The sequence below is a fragment of the Gastrolobium bilobum genome, unplaced genomic scaffold (assembly GCF_033153095.1).
Source record: "Gastrolobium bilobum isolate Gb01-03AN ecotype WA unplaced genomic scaffold, APGP_CSIRO_Gbil_v1 utg7702, whole genome shotgun sequence".
NCBI classification, from domain to species: Eukaryota; Viridiplantae; Streptophyta; class Magnoliopsida; order Fabales; family Fabaceae; genus Gastrolobium; species Gastrolobium bilobum.
In genome coordinates, this window is record NW_026897275.1 from 72,452 (window position 1) to 99,782 (window position 27,331).

The 27,331-nt window shown below is 31.5% G+C and overlaps 3 protein-coding genes across 3 annotated transcripts; 1 reads left to right on the plus strand and 2 right to left on the minus strand.

The window, feature by feature from the left end:
- Positions 1-19,191: 19,191 nt before the first annotated feature.
- LOC133305683 (large ribosomal subunit protein mL43) lies at positions 19,192-20,987 on the plus strand. The gene is made up of 4 exons (XM_061505921.1): positions 19,192-19,321; positions 19,427-19,512; positions 20,403-20,509; positions 20,592-20,987. Exons 2-4 carry the CDS (start codon positions 19,433-19,435, stop codon positions 20,762-20,764), a joined length of 360 nt encoding a protein of 119 aa, XP_061361905.1. The 5' UTR covers positions 19,192-19,321; positions 19,427-19,432; the 3' UTR covers positions 20,765-20,987.
- Positions 20,988-21,222: 235 nt separating this feature from the next.
- LOC133305667 (GDSL esterase/lipase 1-like) lies at positions 21,223-22,886 on the minus strand. Its single transcript, XM_061505905.1, has 5 exons — positions 22,572-22,886; positions 22,314-22,435; positions 21,929-22,150; positions 21,550-21,805; positions 21,223-21,464 (listed from the first exon to the last, which is right to left on the minus strand). The coding sequence occupies exons 1-5, from the start codon at positions 22,825-22,827 to the stop codon at positions 21,223-21,225; spliced, it is 1,098 nt and encodes a 365-aa protein (XP_061361889.1). The 5' UTR covers positions 22,828-22,886.
- Positions 22,887-23,667: 781 nt separating this feature from the next.
- Positions 23,668-25,608, minus strand: LOC133305668 (GDSL esterase/lipase 1-like). Its single transcript, XM_061505906.1, has 5 exons — positions 25,404-25,608; positions 25,172-25,293; positions 24,382-24,606; positions 23,999-24,245; positions 23,668-23,894 (listed from the first exon to the last, which is right to left on the minus strand). Exons 1-5 carry the CDS (start codon positions 25,606-25,608, stop codon positions 23,668-23,670), a joined length of 1,026 nt encoding a protein of 341 aa, XP_061361890.1.
- Positions 25,609-27,331: the final 1,723 nt, after the last annotated feature.

Below are 27,331 nucleotides of genomic sequence, written 5' to 3' on the forward strand. Positions count from 1 at the left end.
CAATTTAAATTTTATTCATGAAAAAATATTTTCTCATATTGTTTGGAGATGTTTTGTCTTATGTCATATAGATAAACACATGGGGCTCTTTTTTAACATTAAAAATAAAAACAAAATTAAAGAGACCACATATTTATCTCTACGACATTAACGAGATATCTCCAACAATACAAGTTTAATAAGTTCCTTTATTTATTACTAATAAATAATAGAGAAATGGATTAAGAAAAAATTTCTGTCGTGCACACATAAATTAGATGTGAGACTCAATGCTTTTTTTCTCTATCCTCTAATATATGAGTGAATGATAGATTTTTTTCTTATTCTCTCATATAATATGAGAGTCAATTTTTTCTTAATAATACTTTTTTTGCTATCTAATGTCTTAAAGACTGGTTACTAATATTTTGTTATTATATTTATAAGTATTTAAAAAAGTAAACATTAAAAGTAATAATTAAAAATAAAAGTATTAAATTTAAAAGTATAAATATTTAATATTTTAAAATTTACAGAAAAATAATATTTTATTTTTTAAGTAAATAGTGAAGAAAGGTATAATAAATTATTTTGAAAAAATATCTTTTTTCTTAATTAAGATACATGTTAAAAATTATTCTTTTGAGGATATACTTATTTTTTTATCACCTCTTACTATTAATTTTGTTATCGTTTGATTAAAATCAAATTAATGGCTCTCACTTTATGTTATTTTGTAAATGTTAATTTGATTTTGATATAATGATAACAAGATTAATAGTAAGAGGTGATAAGAAAAAATGATAATATGTATAACACAATCCATATATCAATAGCAGGCTATTTTTTTTAGTACAATATAGCAGTCTATTTTACTATTAGTACAAAATGATTTTCAAAATTTAAAATCATATATAAATTGTTTCGTTTGAAAAAATTTGATTACAGCATCATTTTATAGTCTCATTTAACAAATAGGACTTTCAGCTCTCTGATACGCACTTTGAATTAATTTTTACTCTATTTTTGCTTAAGAATATTATATTAAGTGTAAATCATGGCCTGTGAGTTAATAAGTGTCTGATATATTTTGATATGCTATATATGATAAGTATACTTATCATGAAATAAATACCAAATAAAATGTATTGAGAACTAAGATCAATTAAAGATTAAAGTATCAAATTACATTTTGACCAAAAAAAGTACAAATTACATATGCTATCGAATAATTTTATATAAATTTTAGTTTCTATCAAACAAATCACTAAATTATAACTATTTGGCATTGTAATTATTTACGTTATGTTTTGTTAAAGATTAATAACAATAAGAATATAGTTAAGTGATTTTTATTTAATATATTTTAAGCATATTATGTTAATATTAACATATATCAAAATATTAAATAATTTTAAAATAATGTAAAGTTTTATACACATAGTTTGTATAAGAACATTTAATCTAATTATAGGTGTTATAATATAGCTATTTAATAAAAGAAAATTTGATAATATAATTGATTTTAACTTAAATTGTAAAAATACATTATTTTACATTAGTAAAATTAATTATATTACTATTCAAATAACCTTATAAAATAACTGTATTTTTAAAAAGAGAAAAATTTAAAATGATATAAAAACAGAAAAATGTATGTCACTTTAAATTACATAAAGTTGTATCACTTTAAATTACATAAAGTTGTGTCATTTTAAGAGAGAGATAGACACACAAAAATATTTTTTTATTTAAAATTTAAATTAAAAAAAAGTCACCCACTTTCTCTCCCATGATTTTCATTTTTTGTGTCTATCTTTTTCTTAAAATGACGTAACTTATGTCATTTAAAAATTAAAATAACAAATATCAAATCCTTTTAAAAAAAATTATTTTTAAAGCGACGTAAAAATAAAAAATCTGACATAAATTTTGAAATGAATATCCTAACATGATTGTCCAAAGAAAAAGTCTTCTTTCCAACCACAAATACATAAATAAATTAAATAAAATGAAGTACAACGTACTTATTTAATAATTTAGTTAATTAATATGTGCATTAAAAAAAATTATGGTGGGGCGCATGATAGTGGCAGAAGGGCAGGAGTCTCGTGGGTTGGGGATGATAAACGTGGCCAGATATTTCGACGTAACTGTCGACAACTGGCATGATGACGTGTCACTACATAGACATCTCATCTCAAACCACGTGATCCTAACATCTTCACCCGACATCCAACGCCACGTGTCTTTTCCAACGTTTGTCTCTCCTCTTTTTGTCCACTCGCTGAAGCGCGTGCAGTAAACTGCACTCGCTCCGTCTATCTTAGAAAATATTTATTTTAACTAAAAAAAATGAGGAAGGTTATACTTACAATTTTTTTTTTTTACAACCTCTTACAACCATATATAATAACCGTTGATTTTCGTCAATCAACGATTATCATTTATTATAAATTAATAATTAATTAATGAGTTTAATTTACGAAAATCATAATCGTTGATTGGCGGAAATCAACAATTATAATATATGGTTGTAAGAGGTTGTAAAAAAAAAGGGTTGTAAGTATAACCTCTCCTAAAAAAATTAATAGAAAAGTCATAGTTACAATTTTTTTTTATAACCTCTTACAATTATATTTTAACACCGTTGACTTTTGTCAATCAACGGTTATCATTTATTGTAAATTAATAATTAATTAATGAGTTTAATTTACGAAAATCATAACCATTGATTGACGGAAATCAACGATATCAAAATATGATTGTAAGATATTGTAAAAAAAAATTTGTAAGTGTAATGCTTCCTCAAAAATAATAATAAATTTTTCCAGAAAGATTGTTTATTTGCTTGCGTTTGAGTATTTGTTTTACCTGAAAGAGTCAAGTCAAAGATTTTGTAGTTTATCAGGAAAAAAAAATTCAAGGTTAGATTGTAATATTCTAGAAAGTTTACATAGGCATTTATTTTTGATTTTTTTAATAAAAACCTAGAAGAGTTCTGCATAAAAAATCTCCATCCTTTTAAGAAATGAGATAATATTGACTCATTGATTAAAAATATCTTAATATGGTTGGAACAAATTATTAATTCCTTACACTTTTTTTTTTATAAAAACTTTCATTCAACAATACTGTGCCTATGTTGAAAATGAAACATGGCTGAAACTATAATGAGATTACATGCTTGTTCTAAAAATAATAAGTAACAAGATTTCACAAGAAAGACAAAATAAACAAATGGTAATCACAACGTCATATTAATGGTAATCACTTCAATATAAACTAGGTTAATGTCCTCCTCGCTTTACCTCATCAAAAGTTTCATAGGATACTACTATGTACTAAATAGTTGTTCACCAAAGAAGCTAAATGTACTAAATTAATTTAAAATCCGCAACATTTTTTTTTGGGTAAAAAACAATTAATTTAGTTAGTAGAAAAGAAGAGCACATATGACATAAAATGCATTTTTGTAAATTTCCAAAATAGATATACATAAAAGTAATGAATAATCAATTGAATTGACGTAAGTTTTATATAAAACGTAATTTATAAATAATTTTTTTAATTAATTGGTATGTTTAATCTAATTTTTTCTCGATCACCTTGCAACTTTACATTCCCCAGTCCAATGTGTTCCAAATTGATTTTAGTTAATTTGTTTACTTCTGATTTTTTAGTTAAGTTGTTTTCATGGTAGTTAAAATCTGGATTTAAATCTTAAAATTCTGATTTTAACGATTTATTTTTGCTAAAACGATTTAGATTTCAGTTAAAATATTTTCCAATATAAAATCCCGATTTAGACATTTACTTAAGTCCATTTTAAGATTTAAATCCCGATTTTAACTATTTGAATGATGTTAAGCAAGTTAAAAAAATTGTTAAATATAACATTGCTGATGTTTCATCCGAAGATGAATGAATTGTGAAAAATGAAGGAACTTTATCTCATGATGAAAGTTTAGATGAAGACAATTTTGAATGATGTAGTTGAAGATCACGTGGAACAAAATGTCTTCGACGATAATAACTTGAATGATTTATTAGTTTAGACCCTTAGAGTGTGATAATTGTATGCAAATGTATAAGGATGGTGGCAGATAGTCTATTTTTCTTAAAAAAATTTATACATAAGCATATGTATATAAAAATTTAAGAGTAAACACTATTTTTGGTCCCTAACAAAAAACACGGTCTCCACTTTAGTCCCTTACAAAAATAAATTAGTCAATTAGTCTCTAACAAATTCAAAGTGGACCCATTTTAGTCCTTTTGAGGGACTAATATGGGTCTTTTTTGAATTTATGAGGGACCGCGATTTCAATAAAATGGGTCCACTTTGAATTTGTTAGAGACTAACTGACTAATTTATTTTTGTAAGGGACTAATTAAAGTGGGGATTGTGTTTTTTGTTAGGGACCAAAAATGGTATTTACTCAAAATTTAATTTTAGAGTGCAGGTAAAATCTACGATTTGTATTACGATTTTACGATTTACATTTTTTATTTCCTTTTCGATTTTAGGTAAAATCCTGATTTTGACTACCTTAGTTGTTCTAAGTTGATTTAAGAGAAAAAAGAAAAAGCGTTAGTGTCCAATGTTATACGATAATATATATTAAATAATATATGTAGATGATTTTCATGCACATTAAGAAAAGGTTAAGCAAAACGGTCTTCCTCCATCGCGTTCACGTTGCTCTCATTGAGTCTTCGGCTTCTTCAGCTACAAGTAGCTTAATTTGTCCATATTTGACATGACCCAAGTTGAAGATACCCTGCAATATAGATTAGAAATAGAAATAGCTAGAAAGAGAGGCAATAATTGAGAACATGGAAAGACAAAGCAAAAGGAAGGCGTAAAATGTCAAAAAAAAGCTTTTAAACGATTCTTCTCGTATAATTTGGGTGGGTGATATATTCTTGAATTTTAGAGAGTTGATAGCAATATCAAATAATCAATTCAATTATTACGCACTAATATTCAACATAAACAAAAAAGGATTCTTCAAGCTCATCACCACTTGCATTTCCACTAGCACCTACCTTTATGCATACAACTCACTAAATGATCATTTTCAATTACCGTAAAGTGAAATCTATGTCTTTATTATCAGTGTATGTGTGGCAACAAAGCTGCCACTTCATTTCTCCTTCTTTGCATCTGATCCCAAATGGCCAAATACCTATTACTTATCAGTATCAACAAGATTTAGTATTTTTTTTAAAGGAATATGGCATCTATATTTTCGACAAGTGGGTAAGGACTACAGCATTAATTGACTCTCTTTTTTGTAAAAAATAAAATAAAAATCTTTTAGTGTTTTCCCAATTTTGTGATGTATAAAAAGGGAGTTGCAAATTGCAATGCTTACTTTGAATTTAATTAAAAAGATTCTTTTATCTGAGTGAAATTCAGTTTAATAATTACTAAAAATTCGGATTACTTTGTTGTACTGTGTATATCTTGGTTATTGTGTCCCCCCCCCCCCCCCCCCCAGGGAAAAATTGCGGCTTAGGGTGTACAAAATTAATTTCACGTTACTTTTCTTAAACATAAAGGCTTAAATATATCGATTTTAGGTTTTGATTTTTCCAAAAACCTTCACAAATGAGAAAATTAAAAAAAAAAAACAACTAAAAATCTTTCTAGTACACCTTTATTTTGCGTACGGGTCCAGGAAATCTAGTGAGAAGAGATTACCATTAATGAGCTAAGTAGATCAATTTTTAATTATATTTATTTCACTTAGTTTATTACCAATTAATGTGAAACTTATCACACTTAAATATTTCAACATGTTTTTTTTTTATTAATTCAACCCTAATTATTTTTTTGAGCCGAGTTAATTTTTTTCGATATTTTCGTAAGAGACTAATCCAAAATATAAAATAGATTAAAATGAGATATTTAAGTCTCTCACAAAAATTAAAAGTTGGTTTAGGTCATAGGTTATGGACAGTGGTCTTTATCAAACTTCCATGACTACTCGCTTGACAGCCTGTGCAAATCATAGTCAAAATTATTTCCTAGACAGTAGACACCATATCAACAGCTTCCACACAGATGTGCCTCTGTTTCGCGAACCTAGAGATAACTCATCAACTTTAAGCATCAATGTCACACATCACACTTCAATTTTGTTCCTTCACATCACCAAATAATTAATATCCAGTATCACGAGCGCACATAAGCTGGATTAAGAATAAATCTTCAGTGTGTCGTTTAATTTTTACTTTTTTTAAATAGGAATTTGCATTCATCATTTAACATGATACAAAAAAGTTTATTATTACATACACAACATCTTATGGAGTCCACACTTTTTGAAGTAAAAATAAAATAAAAAATACGCCACGCAAAACGAATCTCTATAACATTACAGAATCACTTTTTTTACAATATAACTCTTATAAAATCCTTTAAAATAATGTGATATTTTTTATTTGGAAAAAATGTGTATCATTTAGAAGGATGTAAAATTGTGTCATTTTAAGTGAGAGAAAGAGATAGATAAAAAAGGAGAAAAAGTGGACAAAAAAGTGAGTCCCACCTCTTTATAAAAGTGAAATGACATAAATTGTATCATTTAAAAGAACAAATAATTTTTCCTTTTTATTTATGCATTATAAAATGAATGACAGTTACATTGAACTTTTCGGTTGTCCTAAAAATTTATCCGTGGATCAACGGGCACAAAATTTTTCAGCTTAACTTGATCTTGAATTCAAATCTTGGATGTGCAGTTGTTTTAAAAATTTTATAAGAAATTTTTTATCGACTATATAGCTTTACCCAATTTAAATCAGATTAATCATAATTTATAAATCAGTGAAGAAATTAAGAAAAGGGAAAAAGAGCATAGTTATTGCAAATTTAAAAACAAATTATCAGCATACCAAAAAAACAAAAACAAATTATCAAAGTAATGTAAAATTGAAATTATTTTCCGAAATATTACAATGAGTTGATAGGGAATGCACAACTTCCATACAATACAACCGGTGAATTCTCTCATGTTAAATAAAATATTGCAAAATGGATCAATGATGATAACATAATAAAGAGAAAAATATTGAAATAAGTAGTTATAAAATCTTCATCATTAATTCACCTTTAGATAATTATAATTTCCTTACATGACCATGTCATATTTTATTTAACACGAGAGAGGATCAATTTCCGAGTGTAACCAAATTGCAACTCTTGGGACCCACATCTTCACATTCCTAATTGTGTGTTTAAAAGTTAATTACCACTTACACCTTTATCTCCTCAATCAATGTAAATATTAATTAGAATTCATTTTTTCTGTGGTTAATGTAAATAAGTTATTTACATTGAGCCTAAAATAACATTGTTTTAGAACGAAAATCAAGATATTTTTGTAATTATAATTTATTTTAAATTTAAGATAGTTTATTCTTTATAATTTTTGAATCTTTCAACTCAGAACGACATTGTTTGGGTCCACTTTTGGGAGTAATATAGATAATTTATCTATATTCAACGTAGAAACATTAATACCTATTAATTAATATGATAAATATTTTTTTAGTCAAATAATAATTAACCTAATAAATGGTTCTCACCCATGATTTTTTGAATCCTTTTAAATTTGAAAATATTAAATTTGTTATCATCAATCACGATTTGATATTTTTTTTATTTTCAGAGAAATAATTCAAATATTTTATATTACTCTGTAACAATTTGAAATCTTTCATACTCTCGTCATATTATTAATCAATGATTCAATTTGTAAGGATTCCAAAAATTAGGGGGTTTATCAACCTATTCAAACCGCGAAAACCGAACCAAAAAACCGATAACCGAATAAATCGAAAATCGAAAAATCGAAAACCGAAAGAAAATTGCAAATTTTAATTGGATTGGAACCGATCCAATCCAAACCGATCCAATATATTAATTATCCTCTACCTACTTGTCCTTTCTCCAATCATAGCCCAAAAATTTCTAAACTCAAGACCCATTTACTCATCAACTAAACCCAAAAAAAAACTTAGTCACGTCTCATCAACTATAGTATTGTTTACTGATATTTTTGTATTTCAAATTTTTTTTTTTACAAAGTCAATATATACAAAAAATGTTATTTGCATAATAATCATGAAACTAATTTTAGGTTATTCAAAAAATCGAAAATCGATCCAATCCAAACCGAAAAAAATTGGATTGGATCGGATCGGATTTGAAAAAAAATCTAAACTAAATTGATGATTACATGATCAAACCGAAGGGATTGAATCGAACTCACAGTATGCTATTCCAAGTAATTAACATTGAAATTAAAATCTTACAAATTGAAGTGAAATTCATTTTTGTTAGTTGGAAATGGTACTTCAAAGAATGTAATGAAACAGTAGATTCACAAATACTTTGCATATAGCTTTGTAGCTATATGTGAAGCTTCTTATGCTTATATCTTTTGTAAGCGTCAGCATCTGTATAATTAATGTTGGATCTACATTTACCCCTGAACATTTAAATTGATGCACCCTTTCAAACTAACAAAAATGACCTTCACTTCGATATTTTAACAAAAATGACCTTCACTTCACTTCCTCAATTAACTTTGTTAACTTTAACTTTTGGATGGAAAATCAAGTCAGGGGATAAATGATAAAAAAGTTTTAAGTAGGGATGTAAATGATTAATTTTTTGGGAAGGGGGTAAGTGATTATGAGAAAACTTATAGGGAATTTTTTGAAGTTTTCCCTAAAATTTATTAAAAAATCGTGTACTATCTTACTAAAATTTTCACACTTCTACGACCGAAACTATTTTATGAAGGTTCATTCAAATATTATTACCATAAAAACTTGTAAGATTAAAAAAAGGAAAAAAAGTACTCTTTTCTACCAATACAAACACTGAAGTTTTTCTTTTATAGGCAAGGAAACGATAATAACAACAAACATAATAATTATACAAGAGACACCCCATCAGTCATAATCATTGTTGTCAAAAACTAGTGTAAAAACGTAAAAACTTACGTTTTTACTATAGTGGTGTGTGTTAAAATTCAAGTAAAAACGGTCCTTGGTAAAAACTGGTAGAAACGCCGTGTAAAAACGTAAAAACGGTAAAAACTTACGTTTTTACCGTTTTGACCAATTTTACTTAAAACTAAAAATTTAATAAAAAAAAATTTACAAAAAAAAAACCTATTTTTCGTTTTCCCCAAATCATATTCACAGTATCTTAATATATTTTTGTTTGTATATATGTTTTTTATAATTATGTCTTATAAAGCTGCAATTTTATTATAGTTATGCTATGAGAATCATTTTGTGTTTTTGGATCATTGTGTGCATTGAAAGAAGTGGAATTATATCCTGATAAGCGATGATCCAATATCTGCAGAGTGTATGAAGCAGTTAGAGCAAATTGGTTATCTATTACTTGTTAATTATCACTGTTTATAATATTGATACTTGGTTATGAAAAACAATTTTTCTTTTTAGATAGATAAGTGGCTCAACAAACATGTTCATTATGTGATATTTTTTTACATGCATATATATAATTTTGTATCTTGACCTTAAGTGGTAGAAAGTATAGACTTTACGTTTCGTGTCGTTTCTACGTTTTACGTTTCTTCCACCCCTTTCTGTTTCTATGTAGAAACTCGAGTTTGACAACATTGGTCATAATAATACAAACGACAAACAACTTTTCAGAAATATGAATTATTGGGCACACTTTATATTACAATCATACACGCATCCTTCAACTCGGATCATTATCAGTAGTGCTGCAAAGAGATACTGTGTATCAGAAAATACACTCTGTAATGATCCAGTATTACGGTCCTCTCATCGTTAAGGACTCATGGATGATAGTCTCCGATAAAAAAGCTAAGAGACTAAGGTGTGCAATGTTTTAGTTTAAGGATTTAAGGATCTGGTGACATTTTGTTCAAGATAGACGAATACCAATCATCTAAGATAATTGAATCTCCTCAAATATCCAAAGTTCTGAGAGCAATTATCTTTCTTACATACTAATCAATTTTTATGTAGCTCAATTTTTTTAATAAGTGAGTGGGCCTCACCCATGATTGTGTCTATGATAAAAAAAATTATTCTCCTATAACATAAGATTAATAAAGCCCTTAAAAAAAGTTATAAATATGTATTTTTAAAGCATTTTAACAAGGGAAAGATCTATTTACAAACATTTACAAATTATACTATGTACTGTCGGAAGTACATAGTATAACCGAGTGTATCCAAGGGTACATAACGTAGTTTGTAAGAGTTTATAAACAAAAAATTTGTAAATATAACTCTCTCCTTTTAACAGTACATATTTTTATAGTAAAATATAAACATTTTTTTTAAAACTTATTAAAAATGAACACACTTTAATCTTTTTATTTTAAAAATAATAAATTTGGGAGATTAAAAGAAATGAAAAGTTAAGCAATATATATATATATATATAAATGAAATAAATAAAAGTCAAAAACTAAAATATAGTAGTTATATGAAAAAATTTAAAATTTAAAAAATCATCACGTGATCGCAATAATAATAAAAGAAAATTTATATTATATATAAATTACATTAAAATAGTCCCATCAATATAGGTGTGGCCCTAATGATTTACTTCTATAGGAACGAAAAATCTATTTATGGAGATAGGTATAGATTGGGGAAAGAGACTTGTGTAAATTATTGGAGACATAACCAGCAAGTAAAGTTTGTCGTTCATGTGCTCCAAATTGTTGCTTTTACTCATCCCGTTTGTGGCTGGCTTCTTCTGATGCTTCTAAGTTATAACCACTACACTTCCAAGGCCAAACTATATATAATATCAATTATCTTTTTTTTTTTTGTAAATTAATATCAATTATCTTTATCTGGTGCTTTTGTGTTATATATATAATCACATACAAGCCACAAGGTCTGACATGTGTAATCACGAGTTTGTACCATATTTATGATTTTATTATTTAACTGAGCTATTAATTGATTTATTGGATTAAATTTCATTTTCTTAATTATAAATAATATTTAAGCAGTCATAAAAAATAAAATAAAGTAAGGCCAATATCCCACTATTACACTATAAAAGTTTTATCATCTATATGAAAAACTAATTAACGTGCGTAATGACATATTCGGAACTTAAAATATCGGAACATATATGGTAGCGTAAGATGATGCCCAAGTTTTACTTTTTGGTTGGTCAGAAGATGTGGGTTTATGGAGAAACATTAGATGGGGAAATGGGTGGGGAGAAATTTTTATGAATCATAGGCAAATGTGATTAGTGGGGGAATGAGTGGAAAGTGAGTTTGGTGGAAAAATGTAAAAATAGTTGTTTGATTGAAAAATATTTTAGTAGGAAAATTAGGTAACTTTTGTAAAGTCTACATTTGGCTGATGATAAAATATAGATGGGGAACTCAGTGCCCAATTACGAAAATAACCTTCTTTTATTAAATTAAACAATGTGGGCATCGTACCCTTTTGTAAACAATGAGGGTGGGCTGGTTTTTTGTTAGTCTGAACAATGACCAAATAAGGTTGCTTTTCCAGAATACCACTCGGCCATGGGGCAACTTTCGTTGGCTAAATGGTGTTGGAAGTCTATGCTTTTTGGTTATCTACACAACTGATTTAGCTGGCATAGTAAGAAAAATAGTCCAACCAAACGTGAAGAAGTTAGATGCCTTGCTTTCATTTCCCCAACTTTTTCCAAGAATCCATAAACCAAACTGTTGTAAATAGTAATTATGTAGTCATTTATTAGTAATTATGTAGTTATTTATTTGTATTTATTTAGTCTGTTACTTGTATATTGGGTCAAGCCCATTAGGTCAAAATTAGGTCAAGAAGTCTCTATAAATAGAGACCCCTATGTACAGATTCAAAAAAATATCAATAATATTTCATAACCCTTTTTCAAGTTGGTATCAGAGCTCTCGATCCTGAGGGCTCTGCTTCCGCGCCTATTGTCTTTTTGTTTTACAAAACCCTAATTTCTTTGCCTCTTGCCGCCATCAGCCGCCACCGGAAAAAATTTTCTGGGGACCTTTTGGACCAAGGGGACCACTGTTGACCTTCTTTTTTTTCCGTTCTATCATTCTACGCAACGTTACTCCGCCACAAACGACCCAAACACCTCCGACCGCCTTCAACCAGTTCTGTCTTCACCGTTTAGAACTCTTTCCGGTGACTTTTCAACCGCAACCACCCACAGACAGGTGCGCGCTCACCGGACGACCACACCGGAAAAATTTCAACCGGAGAAGCCTTTCCACGCGCTCTCACGCGCCGCCTCTTTGTCCGCAAGTGAAGCCCACGCGCAGCTGCTTTCTCCGGCGCGTGGAGGCGCGTCCGGCGGTGTTTCTAGACCAGACCACCACCATTCTTCTCGTCTCCTTGTTCTCTTTCTGGATCTGTGTTGTTTTCTCAGATCGGACATCGTTTGGTATTTTTTTCGAATTTTTTTGGCTTCTTAGAGCCTTTTTCGTTGACTGTTTTTTGTGCAGCATGGCCTCTTCTCAAAGGAGTTCCTTTACAAAGTTTTATGATGGTGCATCTTCTAAACCTAAGAGAGATGATCGATGGTGTTCTTATTGTAAAAGAACAGGTCATATCAAGGATTTATGCTTTCGCCTCCATGGAAAGCAAACTGTCTTAGAAAAGATGGCAATGATGCGTGGTCAAGCGCATTTTACTTCCTTTAGAATAACTCCTACACCTAATGAGACCCAACTTGCATTTCGTCTAGATGAGTTAGAACGGCTCCGAACCATCCTTGATTATCTGAGTAAGCCATCTGATACTAGTGCTTTGGCTTTGACTGGTATGAGCCCCAAAACTCATTCTTTCCTTTCTTCATGTAATGATTTTAAACATTCCTGTGTTGTTGATTCTGGTGCTATTGATCATATGGCTTGTTGTGCTGACTCATTTGCTTCTTATCATCCTACCATTGGAACTCATACTATAGCCATAGCTGATGGCTCACATACATCAGTTGCGGGTTCTGGTGACATAAACTTACAGCAGTCCTTACATCTTAAAGATGCTCTTCATGTTCCTAAACTCTCCACGAATCTTCTTTCTATTCATAAAATTACAAAAGATCTGAATTGTACTGTAACCTTCTTCCCTACCCATTGTGTTTTTCAGGATCTCGCCACGGGGAAGATGATTGGTAGTGCTAAAGAGCAAGGTGGGCTGTACTATCTGGTGTCACAATCTCCCGCAAATAAAGTAACAGATCACATCTTGATGTCTCATGGTCAATCAACTGCTGATTCTTTGATTTGGCTTCATCATAAGCGCTTGGGACATCCTCCATTTGGTTTACTCAAGTCTTTATTTCCGTCATTGTTTTTATCTAAGCCTGTTGAGTTTTTTCATTGTGATGTTTGTGAGTTTGCTAAGCATCATCGTGTGTCTTTTCCTTCTAGTAGTACCAAGAGTGTTGAACCTTTTGATCTTATTCATTCTGATGTTTGGGGTCCTTCTAAAGTCCCTCATGCTTCTGGAAATAGATGGTTTGTTTCTTTTATTGATGATTGCACTCGTGTAACTTGGATTTACTTAATGTATGAAAAGTCTGAGGTACCACATCTGTTCTTTCAATTTTATAAAATGGTTGAGACCCAATTTGGTAGAAAAATCAAGAGACTAAGAACAGATAATGGTACTAAATATGTTAATCACAGTTTTTCCCAATTTATACGAAATCAAGGTATGATTCATGAACTTACTTGTGTAGACACCCCTCAACAAAATGGGGTTGCTGAAAGAAAAAATCGTCACCTTCTTGAAGTTGCTCGTGCCTTACTGTTTCAAACACATGTACCCAAATGCTATTGGGGAGATGCCATTTTTACTGCAGCGTTCTTGATCAACCGTCTACCCACTCGGGTTCTCGACCATGTAAGTCCTATTCACTCCATGACTTCTTTTTTTCCTTCTGTTCCAACTTTGCAAAGTCTTCCTCCTCGAGTGTTTGGGTGTGTTGTCTTTGTTCATATTCATAAACAGCATCGCAGTAAGTTGGATCCTAGGGCTCTTAAATGTGTCTTCCTTGGATATGCTCCTGATAAGAAGGGCTACAAGTGTTATCACCCTGGTAGTCGGAAATTTTTTGTTTCTATGGATGTTACATTTCAGGAATCTGAGTCCTTTTTCTAAGGTCCTCATCTTCAGGGGGAGAATAATTCACTAGAAGACTCATCACCTTCCTTCTTTGAATTTGAATCTTCAGTGTCTACTCCTTCACCTGAGTCAGTGTCTCTTCCTCTTGTTCCTGTTCCCAATGTGTCTATGTCTGATCCTCCTGTGACTGATCTTCCTATGACTGATACACAACCCACATTGCCTCAGCAGCAACCTCAATCGTCTGAACCACTGGTAAGTCCTGAATCTCATATTTCTGATCATGATACTTCTGATGACTTACCCATTACTACTGATTCTGATGATTTACCCATTGCTCTTAGAAAAGGAAAAAGATCATGTCCCAATAAATCTTGTTCCTCTTGTACTCAATACCCTATCTCCCATTTTGTTTCCTCTGCTAATCTGTCTATGCAGCACAAAAGCTTTGTTTCAGCACTAGACTCTATTGCAATCCCAAAATCAGTACATGAAGCCTTAAAATATGGGAATTGGGCTCAAGCCATGCAAGAGGAGATGAATGCATTGGAGAAAAATAAAACATGGGAGGTTATTGATAGACCTACTGGAAAGAAAGCAGTAGGGTGCAGATGGGTTTATGCTCTGAAATATAATTCTGATGGAACTCTTGAGAGATACAAAGCTCGATTAGTTGCCAAAGGTTACTCTCAAACCTATGGCATTGATTATGAAGAAACATTTGCTCCAGTTGCAAAGATGAATACGGTGAGAGTTTTGTTATCCCTTGCTACCCATTACAATTGGGATATAAACCAATTTGATGTGAAGAATGCTTTCCTCAATGGTGAGTTAGAAGAAGAAGTCTATATGGAAATTCCGCCTGGTTTTGATTCTGTGAACGGAGAAAATAAAGTTTGTAAATTAAAAAAGGCCTTGTATGGATTGAAGCAGTCACCTCGTGCCTAGTTTGGAAAGTTTACTAAGGTTATGATGACCTTAGGATATAAACAAAGTCAAGGAGATCACACTCTTTTTTTCAAGCACTCCCAAAATGGGAAGCTTATTGTGCTCCTTGTATATGTTGATGATATTATTATCACAGGTGATGATTTTGTGGAGAGACAGATTCTGCAAACACGACTTGCCTCTGAGTTTGAAGTCAAAGACCTTGGGAAACTGAGATATTTCCTAGGGATAGAAGTAGCTCATTCGAGCAAAGGAATCTTTATCAGCCAGAGGAAATATGTTCTTGATCTTCTCAAAGAAGCAGGAAAGCTCGGGTGTAAACCCTCTAATACTCCTATTGAGCAGAATCACAAGATGTGCTATGAAGAGGAGAGTCCTCCAGTTGATAAAGGACAATATCAACGGCTAGTTGAGAAATTGATATATTTGGCCCATACTAGACCAGACTTAGCTTATGCTGTTAGTGTTGTCAGTCAGTTTATGCACGATCCAAAGGAGAAACATATGCAGGCAGTAGAGAGAATTCTTTAGTATCTGAAAGGTACTTCTGGTAAAGGGCTGTTATTTCGACGTGATGACAATCTATCTTTAGAAGTCTACACAGATGCTGATTATGCTGGATCCGTGACTGACTCTTGTTCTACCACTGATATTTTGCATGTTTCTTTGTGGTAACTTGGTGACATGGAGAAGTAAGAAACAAGATGTGGTCGCCAGATCAAGTGCAGAAGCTGAATTTCGAGCTATGGCTCAAGGCATTTGTGAGTTACTGTGGCTGAAAATTGTACTTGATGATCTAAAAATAAAATGTGAGGGACCTATGAAGCTGCTATGTGATAATAAGTCCGTTATTTGTATAGCTCATAATCCAGTTCAACATGATCGGACTAAACATATTGAGGTCGACCGCCATTTCATCAAAGAGAAACTTGATAGCGGGTTGATTACCACTCCATACATTCCCACTGGGCGTCAATTAGCTGATCTATTGACAAAAGGGCTTCCTTCAGATAGATTTCAAGAACTTGCTAGCAAGCTGGGAATGATAAATATCTATTCCTCAGCTTGAGGGGGAGTGTTGTAAATAGTAATTATGTAGTCATTTATTAGTAATTATGTAGTCATTTATTTGTATTTATTTAGTCCGTTATTTATATATTGGGCCAAGCCCATTAGGTCAAAATTAGGTCAAGAAGTCTCTATAAATAGAGACCCCTACGTACAGATTCAAAAAAATATCAATAATATTTTATAACCCTTCTTCAAGTCAAACGCAACCCTAGAGGATAAAGATGAAAAATGAGCAAACTCAATGACCGGTTCAGCTAATTAAATCTTTGAATTTCATGATCATAATTATTCTAAAACTGCGTGCACCGATTGAATTTTGAAGAATAATCCAGCATCTTTGCGATAATATACCAAGAAATGATTGACATAAAATATCAAGAAAATAACAAAATCCAACTAATTGAAACAAAAAAAAAAAAGACAAGTGATTTTTTCTCATTTTCTGTTTTAACATTTTTTCTTAAGATATTGTGCTGATGATCACTTTTCGAAAAGAGTTATTAACTTACTATATAATATTACTCAAAGCACTTTGCATAACCTTCGAATATGTTGAAACTGTAAAGTTTGAAGTTCCGTAGGGTATGCTAGTTACTGAAGGAAATAAAGTTTTTCTTTTTGAGCTTGTCCAAAGATTAATAAGTGATGGTTTGACTAGGTTATGTTCGCTAACACTACTTGATTTGCATATTGAACAAGGCTGACACATAAGAATATTTGGAGTATAACGCACGAGATATCTACATATTTGCTTCTCTGTATTGGCGAATATTTATTTTAACCGCATAATATATGCTATTAACCAAATAATCAATTCATGTAAAAATGATGTAAAAAATGGGCTAAGCAAAATGATGTAAAAAATGTGTATGAAAAAAACTTTGTTGATAGAAACAAAATCCACTTCGATAATCTCTATGTTTTGAGAAGATTAATTTCCGACTGTCAAGCATTGAAATATCCCTGAGTTATACTAAAAAATGGGCTAAGCATATCAATGTTGAATAGACAATTCCAGAACCACATAAAATTTTGTGTCCCCTTGCTATGTACGTATCTTTCTTCATCTTGCGAGCCAAAATTTGACAAGAGATTGTGAAAAGGTGGAGAGCAGAGACATCAATTAAGCAACTTTCCTTATCAAAGTCAAAACTGAAGAGATCAATTGTAGGGCAAATAGGCCAATTACAGGACCAAATAAAAACTAAATATCAGCCCAGTCGCACTGCGTAGGCCCATACACAGGAAATTCAATTTTTCATTTAGTCACCAATTACTTCAGGCACATGGTATATTTATCATCAAAAAAATTTATCACTTTTATGATCAATTTAATCACTGTTAATTTTTGTCAATTTAACAATTATAATTTATTATATTTATTGAAAATTAATAATTTATTAATAAATAAGACCCAACAATTTCTAATAAATTATAATCATTAAATTGACTGAAATCAACAGTGATTAGATTGGTTGTAAATGTGATAAACTTTTTTGGTGGTCAGTATATCCTGCCCCTTTACTTTCAAATATAAAAATATAATAACTAATAAGATTAATCTTTAAAAGATATAGATCAGTTATATAAGTCTTTAAATGATGAAAATTACGTTAAGGGAAATTTTTGAGTCAAATTAGTCCTAAAGTCAAGAACTTCAAAATTTAATTTAAATAACGAAATACATACTTAAATAATTAAATTGATCGACTAAATACATATTTCGTGTCTACGATGAATGTAATTTCCATCTTTTAAGAATTAATATTGTTCTGGATAGGCCCAACAACGCGGCAGCCCAAAGGTCTGAGCCCAATCTTAACTCATTTCCACGTCAGCCCTACCTCAACCCCCTTTCCACGTCAGCCCTACCAACCGTCAGCTCCCCAACCTCCAAAGCGACGACACTCCCTAGAGGAAACACAAAAATGTCCTATCTTGGGACCCTAACCCTCAATGATGATCGCCCCAGTTGTCACAAGAGGAAACTACCCTTTGTCACACGCTAACACCGTCAGACACTGGGGGGCGCGTCACTGCTATCATAGCAACGCCTGTCACGCCCAGCACCGTCTATCGTCTGCCACCCCTGGCATATCCCAAGGAGAGTTGACCCTCTTCTCACCAACCCTCAGAAGGTTCATAGCACCTTCCCCTATAAATAACCCCCTTGACAAAGAAGATATCTTATGTATCGTTATTCTGCCCATTTATTATGAGTTACACCATACCCACACCGAATCTTCCATTGTTATTAGCTTGCTTAATACTTTGAACAATACTTCTAGCCTGGTCTTTACCTTCATTAGAGGTATCACCCATACAGTGACTCCATCACTAAAGGAAACATAGTGGGCTTATAGATCCTAACAGTACAAATATAGTTGACATTATATTTTTTAAAAGTTAATTTAACTATTTACTCAAATATAAATATAACAATATTTATATTTAAATAAATAAAGTGCGTGATTAATATGGCATTAACTATTAAAAAGATAGTAAAAGCAAAAGGAATTTAAAAGATAAAACATTTTTTTGGTAGTTAATAATATATGGTTGTGTTTAATTTTAGCAGTAGAAAATTAGTTAAACATATTTTTACAAAGTTTTTTTATTATTAAAAGATTTTTTTATTATAATAATAAATAAAAATAAAAAATAAAAAAATTGTCGAGAGGAACTTTTGTAAAATATATATATATATATTAGATATTTATTTTTTTCATTTTTTTTTTCAGTTTTTTTTTATTCTAAATTTATATTTATCAATTTTATCTTAATAATTCATCCTAATAATAAAATATTTTTTTCTTTTTCAAAACCTTCAAAATATCTTTATATTATCACCAAACCCATTGTAACTTTATTTTTGAAGTTTTTTTTTTTTTTTTTTTAATGATAGGGGTAATAAAATTTTACCGTGATGTGAATGAAAATTTGATTCAAAATAAAAAATAATTTTGATAGAAAGGGTTAAAAAAAAAAAAGGTATACCAAAACGGTGGCGTTTACGGGCTTCTTCTTCTTCAGTGTATATTGGTAGGGTTCGCAGTGTTGCAGCTAATTTGCCTTCATTTCTTTGACTATCACAGTGACAGTCACACTCGCAGGAGAACGCAATTCGACGTAGTTTCGTTTCGGAAATTGGTGAAATCGAAAGGTATCAATCATGTTTCGTTCATTGCGCTACTCATTCGCATCATTCAATTCATATTTATCTGAACCCCTTTTTCTCTTCTTTTTTCTTTTTTTAATTTTTGTTTAGTATCTAATGGCTTTGCGAGGGGTTTGGCAACTTCAGAAGCTGATTGTCAGCTATAGCGACTGGGGCGGAAGTAGCAGAGGTATAAGGTACAAATGCAATCCCATTATGTTCATTTTCATATTTGTTTTCTTGGAGACATAAAAGTTTTTATTTTTATTTATTTCTGGGTATTTGGGTTTATAGATTTTTCTGGATTACTATCCGTTTTGCTCTTCTTATTTGTTTATAGCATTGCAATTAATCTCTGGGGGTTATATTTGTGAGTTCTGAAGGGATGGTGTGGAATGGTTCATAAATGATCTGGTCATCATGGTTCATATATGATGATATATAATATAATGAGTAGATAGCTGGTATTTCTTCCAGGACTTAACAATTGAGATTGTTTACAGTATTATATAATTACATATCTTCTGATAATAACAAGGTTTTGATTGGACTTGTGTTCTTGGGAATAGGTATTGTTTTGCCCGTAATTGATTATGTTTTCCCTTTAACTGCAGGGTTATTATTTGTTATTTTGTTTTGCTTACCATTAAAATTTAAGTCTTTGTGATTGTCCCCTTCACTCTATGGCTTGTTTCTAAGTCTTGTGCTTTAGATGATAGCTTAATAATTGAACTTTATATTGAGTATCAACCTTTTTCTCTTCAGACTGGGAAAATTTCATGAAGTAAAAATTTACAATTTGTTCTTTGCTTGTATGGTCCTTTTGCTGACATCTTACTGGTTTTATTTTGTCTTGTCCCCTGTGACTTCATGCCAGTCATAACCTTTTTTTTTTTAATGTTAGAGAGAAGTTGTAATTATACTGTACTCCTTGATAACAAATTTTTTCCGTCTGCTCGCCTTTGCATTATGCCTAGTGGTCTAGTAGTAAAGGCTTGGAACCAGAGTGCTATGAGTAAGTATCTTTTTCATGTTCTCTTTTGTTTTGAACAGGGGATTCTTACTTTAATTTTTAAATATTTGATAGGGCATTTATGGAGTCACAATTGCCAGCTTTTAAGGAAAAGAATCCTCAATTAGAGGTGGTTACTGAACTCATTCGTGGTCAGCATCCACATCTGAAGGGTTTTTACAGTAAGATTATTGTTCTCACTTGTAACTTTGTTACTTGAAAATTTTCCTCAGCTGTAATTGATGTTTCTCCTATGAAATGCAGAGAACAAAAGAGAACGAGTGATATGTGTGAAGAATTTGGATTCGGAAGACATACTACTGCAAGCAACCAGGCTAAGGAATGCATTGGGAAGGAAGGTAGTGAAACTGAGGACAAGACACGTAACCAAACACCCTAGTGTGCAAGGTACATGGACAACTGCCGTGAAATATTAAGATGGAAAAACCAGGTGTATGAGAAAGTTTCCCTTGATGTTGTTCCATTTCTTTTAGTGATTAATCGATATTTGTAAACTAGTGACTATAAGTTCTCATGCTGTCTGGCACATTTTCCAGTATTGCAATAGTTCAGATGCCTTTTTTTAGGTTTGTCTGTTTGCTTCCTCATGATGAAGCTAATGATAAAAACCATGATAAAAGTGATTATTGGTAATAATATCATTCAGATTCATCGTAGATCTCAAATACGTGAAGTTCTTTTGCCTTGGTAATCTTTTATCATTTAGTAGGGCCTTGGTGTATTTTCTTTGCGAAAGTAAAATTGCACATGGTTACTATATCATAGAATCTGCCTTAATCACCAAAAGATCAAAACTCTAAATTAATCACGTAGACGCTGAAAGCTTTATTACTGCACGTATATATTGAATCAAATATTATAGAACGTTATTAAATTATATTGTACATCCAAATAGTTGCTTCACATTGTAAGGCCCTGTAATCGTTGGTGGTCCATTCCACATTAGCTCTGCTAGTTGGCGGTTTGCTCTCTCAGTGGTATGTGCTCCATCAAACCACACGTATTCAGCAGGGTTACTACATACCTCAAACTTCTCCTTTCCACTAAATCCACCACCACACCCAGATGCTCTATAGGCTCCATTACCACAGCAGGCTACCTTGCCTTCCTTAAATTCTGTACAATGTAGACAACAATGTTAGAATGTTAGAATGAACATAAAGCACCCAGTTATGAAAGCTAAAAATTAGTCATAGCCTACCATATTTGGAAGGCTTGTTGACTCTGCCTAAAAGTGCATTATAGTAATTGAATGTTGAATACTTAAATCCTGGTAACGTGCTCTCTAACTTCTTCAGTGCTACAGATAGAGCTCTGTTATGTTGTCTTGCCATTGCTGATACTACTTCAGCACAGCCACCACCCGGTTGAGCATTCCTTGCTCTATCATTTGGCGTACAGCCCAAAGGCCCTGCATTTTGAAACGCAATTTTCCTGCCTCCTAGGATATATACTTCCTGCCATCAAAATTGAAAAGAAAGAGTTCAATGGAAATGGAGAAATGGGGAGGCATGATTGAAGGGGAACAAATACACATTGGGGTATTGGTCAATTTTTTTTTATTAAATTAAAATACTAACCTTCAGTGTATTGGTCAAGTTGCCAATCACCATCTTGACATATTGGGTTTGGTATGACTGAGTGACATTGGGGTTTTGGTAGTGAAGGCCGATGTAATCGTTGCCTCCCATACTAAACAAGTATACAGCATTGCTCAAAACCTTGGCTTTTTTATCGCCTAGTTCATTTTTTAGTGATTTCACTACTGCCTTGAAGTAGCTCAATTGTGTTGGAAGATTGATCTGAAAAGGGAAATGGTCATTGAGTGCTCTATTACAATACTATGTCGAATTGTTACTAGAACCTGAGTAATACTGCCATGCTGCAAACAGTGCAAGTTACATGGGAGATTAAATTTGCAAGAAACAAAGGGGGAGGATTTATTGAATGGAGTGTATCACTTACTACTTTTGGATTAGTGTGAGCAAGAACGCCTGCTCCAGCTGATGCAAAGTTAGCCCCATTAGTGAATTGGTGGTCACCATTTTGCAGGTATGGTGGAAGTATTGGCAAATTTGCAAATTGAGCTGCAATTTACAATAAATTAGTCAGGATTAAGCATCAGAGTTTTCATAATTGCTGTTGCAGGTTTCAAGTTACTGATAAATTTAGATATTACAGTTTACTGAAACATGAAAATGTAGTGAAACAACAAAGATATACCTATGAAATCAGGGACTAGACGCCCATCAGAGAATCTTCCAGTGGGATGCTTGAAGTAGGTTTCTCCATAAGGCCATTTAGTTGATGGCTCTCTGATGCTTCTGCTGAGGTATTGATTATTTCCAGGATCAAAAAGTGAATCCCCGAAAACAAAGAGGGCCAGATGTTTTTTCTTGTGGTTAGGTCCAGCAGCATAGCAGCTTACTGTGCTGTGAATGAACAGCACTGCACATAACAGAGAGCTCAGGCTTGCCATAACTCGCTCTGTTGTTACTTGCACTCCGCAAAAGCTTCCCAAGCTTCACTTAAATCCTGGTTTTGATGAGTTCTTCTGTGGATTGCTATTGCTACTACAATTATTTATAAGGAGGTTTTTATGAATTCATGAGTAGATTTTTTTCTTTCTTTTTGGAGAAATTATTTTTTAGGCTTTGCTTACTCAAATTATGCAGATTAAGCCAATTATATATTTATATATTATGTTTTATATTAAATAATTATATTAATATTCGTGCTAAAAAAGTAATTTACTTGAATATCAATTTATAATTAATTAAATCCATAAAATTTATATTATTATGTTTTGTTAAGTACTTTTTTTTTTTTATATTGGCATTGTGGTATTTCGTACTTCTTTGTTCTAGGTCCATTTTAACACATTATGTTGAGGTCGGTGTACAAAGGATTTGGTTTACACGTAGGAAAGCTCTGCATATAATCGGTGGTCGGTGTTGTGTTGGCCACTTCACATTAATGCAAAGAGTACAAGGGAATTAATTTGTTAATGCATTAAAAAATAAAAACATCATTAAACAAAAACTATTTTATATTAAGAATTTGAAAAATGTTTTCTAATCAATGTATTTTACATTATATTCCATAATAAGTATCTCTAAACATTTATTAGAAAAATATTTAATATGTGATATATTTTATCATTGGCTCTGCTGGCCACATGGCGATACATAGTGGGAGAATTTCATCAATAACACATCTAGATGGCAATTGAGGAATTGATACAACATATATAGTCACCACACCTCACATAGCCTTAATTTATTTAAAACATATAAAAAGGTGATAAAAATTACAAATACTACTGATATCCGAATAACTGCTTCACATTGTAAGGCCCAGTTACATCTGGTGGAGCACTCCATATAAGTTCAGCTATTTGGCCATTGACCCTTTCAACCTGATGTGCGGAATCAAACCATACATATTCATATGGTTTACTGCACACATAAAATTTCTTTGCTTCTCCACAACCAGTTCCTCTGAAGGGACCAACACCACAACATGCTGTCACACCCTCCTTCAATCCTTTACAAAACATAATCACAATCAGGGGAAGCAAGCATTGATCAATTATAGAAATGCAAACAAAATATTACCTTGGCGAACATTTTAATTTGAATATAACATACCATATTTCACAGGGTTGTTTACTCTGTCGTTAATTGCATTATAATAATCAAATATTGAGTATCTAAGTCCTGGTAGCTCGCTCCCTAACTTCTTAAGAGCTTCAGAGAAAACTTGGTTGTGTTCTCTTGCCATTGCCATTAAATCTTGAGCACAAGCACCAGTACTCACTACTCTACTCTCTGGAGCACAACCCAAAGGTCCTACATTTTGATATGCTATTTTCCTGGCTCCTTGACTATACACCTCCTGTAATTAAAAATAGTATATAATAATAACAAACAGGCTATAATAGTCCAAATATATTGTAGTGTATATATTAGACCCTAAATCTTAAATAATAAAAGAATTTGAGAAAGGGGTAATGTAAGGTTATTTTCCTCACCTTGAACACATTAGTGAGGTTGCTAACAACTTGGTTAATGTATGCCCTTCTGTATGACTCAGTGGTGTTGGGATTTTGGCTATGAAGGGCAACATAGTCGTTGCCTCCAATACTAAACAAGTAAACAGCATTTTCCAAAACTCTCTTGGCTCCTATATCTCCTAGTTCCCGTTTCAGTGACTTCACTACTGCCTTGAAATATCTCACTTGTGTTGGAAGATCAATCTGAAAAGAATAACTATTAATATCTTGAATGTCACTATATTTACAAACGCACATACTTAATGTCTGATATACTAATATCATGTTAAAATATAGGAGCCTAAGATGTCTAATATGACATATTTCACATTCTTGGACATCTCGTGCATATTGTTAGAAAATTTTTAATAAAATGATAATATGATGTGTACTATACATATAGAAATAAGAAATCGCTAATTAGTATACTATATAGATGTTGAATATTCCTATGCCTCTTTACTCAACATCCTCTCTGTGATTTTGTATGAAAAAAGTTGTTAAGGGTAGTAATATAGTCTTATATGAACACATTCAATTGTATTTTGAAAACATAAAGATAGTCTCTTAAAAAACTATAAATAAAATATAACAATATATGAATTAAGGATCGGGAAAAAGGGTTAAATATATGCTTTTTTTTTTTTTTTTTTTTTCTCTTCAATCTGCATTTGTAACTGTATATTTAAACTTATTTATGTATAATTACTTTAGGTAACTTCTTCACCCACTTCTTGATGAAATTTAATTGAGTTAAGGAACCACATACACATGGATTTGAACGAGTGGAGATAACACCAGCTCCACCTGAAGCGAAGTTAGCACCATCAGTAAACCGAGTAGGATGTGGTTGCAGATATGGTGAAAGTATAGGCAAGTCTGCAAAAGTAGCTGCAGCATAAAAAGCACATACAATGATATATCATTATATTAGTTTCAAATATTCAAGTAATGGAAAAAAAGAGATGAAGAAAAAGCTATTCAAAGTAAGAAAACTTCACCAATGAAATCAGGTACTACACGGCCATCTGAGTATCTTCCTGTGGGATGTTTGAAGTATGTTTCCCCATAAGGCCAATGAACTGTTTCCAGTTTGCTGCCACCACTGAGATACACGTTGTTTCCAGGGTCAAAAGGTGAATCCCCAAACACAAACAAGGCTTTGTGTTCTTTCTTTGTTTTGAATTGTGCATGGCACTTTTCCATGATGCAGATGGTTAATAATAACAACACCAAATAACATGTTAGACTAATGGTGGTGGATACCCTTGCCATTGTTTTTATTGGCTTCTCTTTATATGCTTGAGTTGCTGGTTTCAACTCTTTATATACAAAGAGCTTCAGAGAAGGCTTTGTTTCTTAGTTAAAAAAGCCTCACATAATTTGGAATGATCTTTTTCCATGTATGCATACTACTTATTTAATCTATTTGATGGATGCAACTGAAATTTATGATGCACACTAACACTGTTTTTGTAATCCTTACCTTCTGTCTCTTTTCTGGTTATTGAAGAAGATACAAGGAATTTGGTGTAGAAATTAAATGTAGGAAGAGCAGAACTCTTAATTTGACATAGGGGACATAATGTAAGAAGACTTTACATGATCTAGTATAGAAAGTGTGAAAGGATATATACACTAAAGTGGAGGCACTGCGACTTAATGAAATTCCACATTTGAATGAAAAAATCCAAAGTTATTTAGTGTCATTTAAGTTAAGTGGGCCAAATAATAATATATTGCTGCCAGAAAAATGTAATTAAAGGAAGATGAATATGTGATGGCCGAACTAAATTTTTGAATGATTTCTCGCCACATGAAGTACACTTCTATACTTATTTTATATATGAGAGATATACTCATGCAATCGATAGTTCAAAGCTTTAACTAAAGTTTGATGATGACATATAACACATTAAAGGTAATTTAAAAGTTTTATATACAGCCAGCTTTGCCAAATGTGAACAAAAGTGTGCAATATTTTGCCAGAAAATTGAGTTGGCTTTTACTTCAATTAAAACTAAGTTTCTATTAATTTAGACGAGGGGGCATGTTTGATGCACAAGATATGATAAGACCTGATAATATAAGACTTAATAGTATAAAACCTGATTGTATAAGACTTGATTAAATTTTAATACTATCAAGCGTTTGATATGACATTGTATAAAATAATGTGTTGTATAAGATAATACTATTTAATGTTTGATAATGTATAATATTACGTAGGACAAAAATACCATTTAATAAAGAATTTATATAACTCTTCCAAATATGTTATATGATATTAATTTTTATAAAAATCTATTGATCAGTATGTTCAAAGAAAAAAAATATATTTGTAGAATTAAAATTTTTCAATATTTAAAAAAAAAATTCATGACGACTATATATATTATAACAAAACAAATTTATGTAGTTATCCTTTTGCATTTGAACTTTCTCTACCTCAAAATGATAAACTGTAGGTAGCACTTGAACTTGAACATGTTTTTCCAAATGTTTTTTATTTTATTTTTCATATGAATATAATTACTCAAGGTCCTTAAAATATACCATTGACTTAAAATTGGAAGTGGAAGTAGCTTCACAACTTTGTCGCATAAAATAAATAGAGAGAAATCGAGTAGCTTCACAGCTGCAGACCGATGGTGGCAGAGGGAGAAGAGAAGTGAGGGCTATAAAGAAGAAAGATGAAAAGAAGAAAGAGGTAGAAGGGGAAGAGAGAGGTGAGAAGTGATTGACCTCCGGTGATGTAACACCCCGTAGTATTTTGGTATGTTATTATTATGTATGATATTAAGCGCAATTATAATCACAACAGTTCAATTAAGATGCGATTAAACTTTTTTTTTTAAACAGTGCACGTTCCATATTTACAATAATTATCGTATTCAATTTAAACCAAAATTGTAATTGTAATCCAGTG

Excerpts from the sequence above, each read along its gene's own strand:
- LOC133305683 (XM_061505921.1), top strand. The coding sequence starts at position 19,433 with ATGGCTTTGCGAGGGGTTTGGCAACTTCAGAAGCTGATTGTCAGCTAT. Across the intron at positions 19,513-20,402 it reads GGAAGTAGCAGAGGTATAAG|GGCATTTATGGAGTCACAAT; the intron begins GTACAAATGCAA and ends AATATTTGATAG. Across the intron at positions 20,510-20,591 it reads ACATCTGAAGGGTTTTTACA|AGAACAAAAGAGAACGAGTG; the intron begins GTAAGATTATTG and ends TATGAAATGCAG.
- LOC133305667 (XM_061505905.1), bottom strand. The coding sequence starts at position 22,827 with ATGGCAAGCCTGAGCTCTCTGTTATGTGCAGTGCTGTTCATTCACAGC. Across the intron at positions 22,436-22,571 it reads TCTAGTCCCTGATTTCATAG|CTCAATTTGCAAATTTGCCA; the intron begins GTATATCTTTGT and ends TGTAAATTGCAG. Across the intron at positions 22,151-22,313 it reads CTCACACTAATCCAAAAGTA|ATCAATCTTCCAACACAATT; the intron begins GTAAGTGATACA and ends TTCCCTTTTCAG.
- LOC133305668 (XM_061505906.1), bottom strand. The coding sequence starts at position 25,608 with ATGGAAAAGTGCCATGCACAATTCAAAACAAAGAAAGAACACAAAGCC. Across the intron at positions 25,294-25,403 it reads TGTAGTACCTGATTTCATTG|CTACTTTTGCAGACTTGCCT; the intron begins GTGAAGTTTTCT and ends TTTATGCTGCAG. Across the intron at positions 23,895-23,998 it reads AAACAACCCTGTGAAATATG|GATTGAAGGAGGGTGTGACA; the intron begins GTATGTTATATT and ends TGTTTTGTAAAG.